Source organism: Arachis hypogaea, chromosome 10 (assembly GCF_003086295.3).
Source record: "Arachis hypogaea cultivar Tifrunner chromosome 10, arahy.Tifrunner.gnm2.J5K5, whole genome shotgun sequence".
Lineage (NCBI taxonomy): Eukaryota > Viridiplantae > Streptophyta > Magnoliopsida > Fabales > Fabaceae > Arachis > Arachis hypogaea.
The window spans coordinates 85,410,719-85,418,876 of NC_092045.1; the positions used below are offsets into that span (position 1 = coordinate 85,410,719).

At 39.0% G+C, this 8,158-nt stretch overlaps 1 protein-coding gene across 1 annotated transcript; it reads right to left on the reverse strand.

The window, feature by feature from the left end:
• Nucleotides 1-678: 678 nt before the first annotated feature.
• On the reverse strand, nucleotides 679-3,311 carry LOC112717680 (uncharacterized). The gene is made up of 5 exons (XM_025769646.1): nucleotides 1,610-3,311; nucleotides 1,477-1,527; nucleotides 1,185-1,389; nucleotides 927-1,093; nucleotides 679-836 (listed from the first exon to the last, which is right to left on the reverse strand). Exons 1-5 carry the CDS (start codon nucleotides 3,309-3,311, stop codon nucleotides 679-681), a joined length of 2,283 nt encoding a protein of 760 aa, XP_025625431.1.
• Nucleotides 3,312-8,158: the final 4,847 nt, after the last annotated feature.

Sequence of the window (8,158 nt, forward strand, 5' to 3'; positions counted from 1 at the left end):
AAAATTTGGTGCACAATACTATGGTTCACACATTCTTCACAACTTCGCACAACTAACCAGCAAGTGCACTGGGTCGTCCAAGTAATAAAGTGAGTAAGGGTCGATCCCACGGAGATTGTTGGTATGAAGCAAGCTATGGTCATCTTGTAAATCTCAGTCAGGCGGATTCTAATGGTTATAATGGTTTTCGAATATAAAGATAAATAAAGCATAAAATAGAGATAGAGATACTTATGTAATTCATTGGTGGGAATTTCAGATAAGCGCATGAAGATACTGTGTTCCTTCTGAATCTCTACCTTCCTACTGCTTTTATCCAATCATTCTTACTCCTTTCCATGGCAAGCTGTATGTTGGGGATCACCGTCATAGTTATCAGAACCGAACCGGTAATCAACCCGGTCATATGACCGGGTCACCGGGTTACTGGTTCAACCGGTGGGTCACTAATTCATCCGGTTAACCCGGTCATAACTAAAAAAATATAAAATTATATTAATAAAATTGAAATAATGTCTTAAAACTTAAAATGCGAGTCTTACAAACATTAATAATCAAATATCAAGTCTTAAACATAACTAATAATCTAAAGGAAGAGTTAATAAACTAGTTTTTAGTACAAAATATGTTCTCAATTTAAATCAACTAGAGCAAATTAAAGATAACACAGTCATTAAATCAAGTCCAAGGGGTGAGCTCAAAGTTGGCATCAACATCTTCATAGGGCAAATTAGGAGCTTGATCAACATTTCCCTCATTTTGATTTGTATCCATATCTTCCATAGCATTGTTACTTGGTCCATCATTATCTTGGTCATCTTCCAAATTTAATTGATCTACATTTGTGTATTTTTGACAAATCAATATCAAGAATAATTCATAATAGCAACTGACGATTAAAATATTCAAGCAATTAAAGAATTTACCAAGATCATCCAAAGTTGGTTGAATGGACATATTTGCCAAATCATTTCGTAGAGCATCAACCTCTTCAGGAGTTAAAAACGGCGGTGAATCTTCCAATATCCAATCCGAATGGTCATCAAATGTATCAAGACAAATTGGATCATAGCTTTGCTTTCTCATTAGATTCCTATGTTATCAAGTTATGTAATTACTAAACTAAAGATTAAATTTTAATGAACAATACTTTTTAAAATTAGATAAATAATTATAGAAGATACCTTTGTTGTAGCCTCAAGTTATAATGAACGAAAACAAGATCATTAAGCTTTTGGTGTTCTAACCGATTCCTCTTCTTTGTGTGGATGTGTTCAAAAATACCCCAATTTCGCTCACAACCAGAAGAACTACAAGTTTGACTTAAAACACGAATGGCTAACTTTTGTAAATTTGGTGCTCCAGTTCCATAAGATTCCCACCATTGGTCTAAAATCAAAAGAGGCAATACATTACAAGTAGTTTTTCTAAATAAATTAACGAATAAAGAAAGATAAAACTAAATAAAATATTTACCTGGCATCACTGTGCTTCGTTCACGCAGTGCAGATTGTCTTCCAAAATCATCTTCAGCATTAGAATATATTCTCTTCTCACTTGTCAACTTAGTATTCAATTTTGGATCATCATATGAATATTTCTCAATTACATCTAGTAGGCCAGAAGTGGTGCTTATGTTTTTCAAATTCAGCAGCATTGAATCGAAAAGCAGGGTTTAACCAATAGCCAGCAGCATGAAGATTTCTTTTAAGTTGTGAATCCCAACGAGTATCCAAAATCTTCAAGTAAGGCTCCACAATCTTCTTTCTTCGTCGAAACCTCTTCACCATCTCTTCTCTAGCCATATTAAAAGCTTGATAAAGAAAACCCATTGCAGCTTTATCTTCACTATCCACAATACAAAGCACACGAACAAGTGGCTCAGTAAGCTTGACAACATCTGTACATTGATTCCAAAACTTAGAGTCTAAAACTTGATCCACAAATGTTTTAGCTTTAGCTTCTTTGGAGTAGGCTGAGATTGTCCATTCTTTAGAAGTTACCATAGCTCTTAATGCATCTTTTTGAGCCAGAATACTCTGCAAAGCTATGAAGTTGGTAGCAAAGCGAGTTGGAGCTGGACGAAGTATTTCTCGTCCACCGGTAAACTTCCTCATAAGATACAGTGGATGACAATGATTATATATGTATTTAGTAATCTTTGAAGCATGTGAAACTGTCTCACTGACTTCATTTAACTTTCCAATATCTTGCAACATCAAATTAATACAATGCGCAGCACAAGGAGACCAATACAACTTAGGGAATTCAGCTTCCAACAACCTTCCAGCGGCAACATAATTTGCAGCATTATCTGTCACTATATGAACAACATTTTTAGGACCGACAAAGTTGACAACATCCTTAAAAAGCTTAAACAATAATTCAGCAGTCTTGGAGGCATGAGAAGCATCAACAGACTTTAGGAAGATAGTTCCTTTAGGACAATAAACCAAGAAGTTAATTAAAGTGCGCCTACAACGATCAGTCCATCCATCAGCCATGATAGTACATCCAGTTCGCTTCCAAATTTCACGATACTGTTCAATCATCTTTTTCACATCCTCCACCAACTTACTCAACAAATACCCACGAACTCTACCAAAGTTTGGACCTTTATATCCTGCACCCATGTTTGCAATAGCATCAATCATTGGTTGGTAATATGCTGAATTAACTGCATTAAATGGCACAGAAGCATCAACCATCCACTTTGCAATGGCAATGTCACATTTTTCCACAATTTCTTTACTTTGCAATACACTTTTTATCGTTGGTTGGGCTCCAGGTGTTGTTGAAGATGGGAAAAAAGTCTCTATTCCAGTAGTCTTTTTCCCTTTCCTAGCTGTAGGTGGTGGCAACCTTGTCCTTGAATGTTGGAGTTGTTGCTGTCGTACTTCAACCTCTTCCATTCTATCAAATTCTCTTTCAACATCATCACATGCTCCATAACTTTCTGCATAATTTTCTTGAGTTTTCCTTTTCTTATTCATAAATTCTTCAATACTTTGCCCAAATTGATGAGCAACAGCAGGTGGAACCTTTTTGCACTTCTCAACATCTCCTCCATTTCCAGCCAAGTGATACTTAAATCGATTAATCCCACCTCCCCTAACAGGTTTGTCACAATATATGCACATCATAGTAATTTTTCCTGTTTTTTCCACAATTTGTTTACAATGACCCCAAGCTGGATCAGTCTTTCCTCTATTGTTATAAACTCTTTTAGTGGTAAGATCAGGGGTAGGAGTTGCTGATGATGCTTGTTCTTGAGATGGTGGCGTTTCTGATGGTGTTTGAGATGAAGCCATTTTTAAAATTCTAGCCAAAAAACCAAAAATATTTTCAGCAACAGGATTTGCTTAAATCAGTTTTTAACCAACACAACAACCACCACCATTTCACCAAAGTTCCCTGATTCAACTAACAGCAACTCCAAAGTCTAAAGTCTAAACATACCAGCAGTAAACAACAACACCAATGTTTTCTGATTCAACTAACAGCAACTCTAAACAACCAGCAACTTAAAAACTATATACCAAATTACCAACACAGCAAATAGCAACAGCAGCAACCAGTAACAAACAGGGAAAATACAATTCAAGAACAATGCAATAGAATTGAACTGCCTCTCAAGTCTTAACTGAGAAAGATCGAAAAGGCAGATTCAAGACAAGAATCAAAGGACTAGAGAGCAAAATGAGAAATTTTCTGACAAATGCCAAGGATCTGAAGCAGAGACCAAATTACCAACCAGCAACAATATAATTCAATTCAACAGAGACCAAATTGCCCACCAGAATTCAGCAACAATACAAGTCAAGAACTACTCTAAAAAATCAAATTTATCAACAGATTCCATAACAATAGGTCAATAGCAAAGGCACTGACCTGAGGGAGCAGAGGAACGGAGGCAGAGACTGTGAGTGACGGAGAGGAGAGGCCGCAGAAGCGTTCTGAGCTTTCTGAGCTAGTTGATGAACAGCACTGATGAGGACCACCCGAGACTGAGAGTGACGACGAGAGGTGAGGCCGCGACTTGATGAACAGCGCCGACGAGAGCTGAGGCCGCGACTTGATGAACAGCGCCGACGAGAGCTGAGGCCGCGACTTGATGAACAGAGCCGACGAAGAGCACGCGAGACTGAGAGTGACGACGACGAGGTTGGCAGGGGGTGACGACGAGGATGACGCGAAACTGAGAGTGACGACGAGGTTGATGAACTTAGACTCTCAAAGTCTCAGAGAGTCAGAGAAGTGAGAACTCTTCTCAAACGCCATTAGAGAGACTAGGAGATGTGAGGTGAGGCCGTGAGGCAATGGGGGAAGGGGGGATTGGATAGCCATTAGGGTTTCATTTCAGTTTGGGGAGGGGGAAATTATGCATTAGAACGACGCCGTTTTGCTTAGGAATTAAAAAAAAAAAATTCCCAACCCGGACCGGGTCACATCACCCGGCCGGGTCACCGGCTTTAATCAAAACCAGCCGGGTTTAACCGGGTTCCACCGGGTCTATTGCAAGTCCGGTTCAACGTATGGCTTGGCCCGGGCAGGTGACCGGGTGACCGGGTTTCCGGTCGAACCGGCCGGGTCGAGCCGGGTTTGATAACTATGATCACCGTTGTCAATGGCTACCATCCGTCCTCTCAGAGAAAATGGTCCAGGTGCGCTATCACCGCACGGCTAATCATCTGTCAGTTCTCGATCATGTAAGAATAGAATTTACTATCCTTTTGCATTGTCACCACGCCCTACAGTCGTGAGTTTGAACCTCGTCACAGTCATTCAATCCCTGAATCTTACTCGGAATACCACAGACAAGGTTTATACTTTCTAGATTCTCAAGAATGCTGCCAATGGATTCTAGCTTATACCACGAAGATTCTGATTAAGGAATCCAAGAGATATTCATTCAAGCTTATTTGCATGTAGAACGAAAGTGGTTGTCAGGCACACGTTCATAAGTGAGAATGGTGATGAGCGTCACATAATCATCACATTCATCAGGTTCTTGGGTGTGAATGGATGTTTTAGAATAAGAATAAGCGTGAATTGAATAGAAACCAATAGTAATTGCATTAATACTCGAGGAACAGCAGAGCTCCACGCCCTTAATCTATGGTGTGTAGAAACTCCACCATTGAAAATACATAAGTGATAAAGGTGTTCATTGGTTCCGGCCCCAGAGAGGGAACCAGGATAACTAAGAATGGTCTAAGGACTAAACGTCCAAAGATGAAAATACAATAGTAAAAAGTCCTATTTATACTAAACTAGTTACTAGAGTTTACAGAAATAAGTCTAAGTGCAGAAATCCACTTCCGGGGCCCACTTTGGTGTGTGCTTGGGCTGAGCTTGAGATTTACACGTGCAGAGGCTTCTCTTGGGGTTAAACGCCAAGTTGTAACGTATTTTTGGCGTTTAACTCTAGTTTGTGACGTGTTTCTGGCGTTTTACTCCAGAATGCAACATGAAACTGGCGTTGAACGCCAGTTTGCGTCGTCTAAACTCCGATAAAAGTATGGGTTATTATATATTTATGGAAAGCCCTAGATGTCTAATTTCCAATGCAATTAAGAGCGCGCCATTTGGAGTTTTGTAGCTCTAGAAAATTCATTTCGAGTGCAGGGAGGTCAGAATCCAACAACATCTGTAGTCCGTTTTCAGCCTCCTATCAGATTTTTCCTCAGGTCCCTCAATTTCAGCCAGAAATACATGAAATAACAGAAAAACACACAAACTCATAGTAAAGTCTAGAAATGAAAATTTTGCATAAAAACTAATAAAAATATCCCTAAAACTAGCAAGATCCTATTAAAAACTACCTAAAAATAATGCCAAAAAGCGTATAAATTATCCGCTCATCACAACACCAAACTTAAATTGTTGCTTGTCCCCAAGCAACTGAAAATCAAATAGGATAAAAAGAAGAGAATATACTATAAATCCCAGAATATCAATGAATATTAGTTCTAATTAGATGAGCGGGACTTGTAGCTTTTTGCTTCTGAACAGTTTTGGCATCTCACTTTATCCTTAGAAGTTTAGAATGATTGGCATCCATAGGAACTCAGAGTTCAGATAGTGTTATTGATTATCCTAGTTAAGTATGTTGATTCTTAAACACAGCTACTTTTATGAGTCTTGGTCGTGGCCCTAAGCACTTTATTTTCCAATATAACCACCGGATACATAAATGCCACAGACACATGACTGGGTGAACCTTTTCAGATTGTGACTCAGCTTTGCTAAAGTTCCCAGATAGAGGTGTCCAGAGCTCTTAAGCACACTCTTTTTGCTTTGGATCACCACTTTAACCACCCAGTCTCAAGCTTTTCACTTGGACCTTCATGACACAAGCACATGGTTAGAGACAGCTTGATTTAGCCGCTTAGGCCTGGATTTTATTTCCTTGGGCCCTCCTATCCATTGATGCTCAAAGCCTTGGATCCTTTTTACCTTTTGGTTTTAAGGGCTATTGGCTTTTTCTGCTTACTTTTTTTTCTTTCTTTTTTTTTCGCAAGCTTCTTTTTTTTCACTGCTTTTTTTGCTTCAAAAATCAATTTCATGATTTTTTATATTATCAATAACATTTCTCTTTGTTCATCATTCTTTCAAGAGCCAAAAATTTTAACATTCATAAACCACAAGATAAAAAATATGCACTGTTTAAGCATTCATTCAGAAAATAAAAGGTATTGTCACCACATCAATATAATTAAACTAATTTCAAGGATGATTTGGAAACTGATGTACTTTTTGTTCTTTTGTTTTAGAAACATTTTTCATTTAACAAAGGTGAAGGATTCATGGAATTATTCATAGCCTTAAGACATAGTTACTAAATACTAATGATCATGTAGTAAAAACTCAAAAAACATAGACAAACATAAAGCATAAAATCGAAAAACAGAGAGATAAGAACAAGGAAGTTAAGGAATGAGTCCACCTTAGTGAGGGTGGCGCCTTCTTCTTGAAGGACCAATGGTGTTCTTGAGTTCCTCTATGTCTCTTCCTTGCCTTTATTGCTCCTCCCTCATAGCTCTTTGATCTTCTCTAATCTCATTGAGAATGATGGAGTGCTCTTGGTGTTCCACCCTTAATTGGTTCATGTTATGACTCAATCCTTCTAGAGAAGTGTTGAGTTGTTTCCAATAGTTGTTTGGAGGAAAATGCATCCCTTGAGGCATCTCAGGAATTTCTTGATGATGAGTTTCCTCATGCGTCTCTTGAGATCCATGAATGGGCTCTATTGTTTGCTCCATCATCTTCTTAGTGATGGGCTTGTCCTCTTTAATGAGGATGTCTCCTTCTATGACAACTCCAGCTAAGTTGCATAGATGGCAAATGAGATGAGGCAAAGCTAGCCTTGCCAAGGTGGAAGGCTTTTCGGATACTTTGTAGAGTTTTAGAGAGATGAATTCATGAACTTCTACTTCCTCTCCAATCATGATGCTATGGATCATGATGGCCCGATCCACAGTTACTTCGGATCGGTTGCTAGTGGGAATGATGGAGCGGTTGATAAATTCCAACCATCCTCTAGCCACAGGTTTAAGGTCCAGCCTTCTCAATTGAACCGACTTGCCTTTTGAGTATCTTTTCCGTTGAGCGCCTTCCACACATATGTCCATGAGGACTTGGTCTAACCTTTGATCAAAGTTGACCCTCCTAGTGTAGGTGCATGCGTCTTCTTGCATCATAGGCAAGTTGAACGCCAACTTTACGTTCTCTGGACTGAAATCTAAGCATTTTCCCCGAACCATTGTAAGCCAATTCCTTGGGTTTGGGTTCATGCTTTCATCATGGTTCCTAGTGATCCATGCGTTTGCATAGAACTCTTGAACCGTTAAGATTCCGACTTGTTGAATGGGATTGGAGAGAACTTCCCATCCTCTTCTAATCTTTTGTCGGATCTCCGGATATTCGCCCTTTTTGAGCTTAAAAGGGACCTCAGAGATCATCTTTTTCTTGGCCATAACTTCATAGAAGTGGTCTTGATGGGTTTTTGAGATGAATCTCTACATCTCCCATGACTCAGAGGTGAAAGCAATTGCCTTCCCTTTCCTCTTTCTTGAGGTTTCTTCGGCCTTAGGGGCCATTAATGGTTATGGAAAAACAAAAAAGCTATGCTTTTACCACACCAAACTTAGAATGT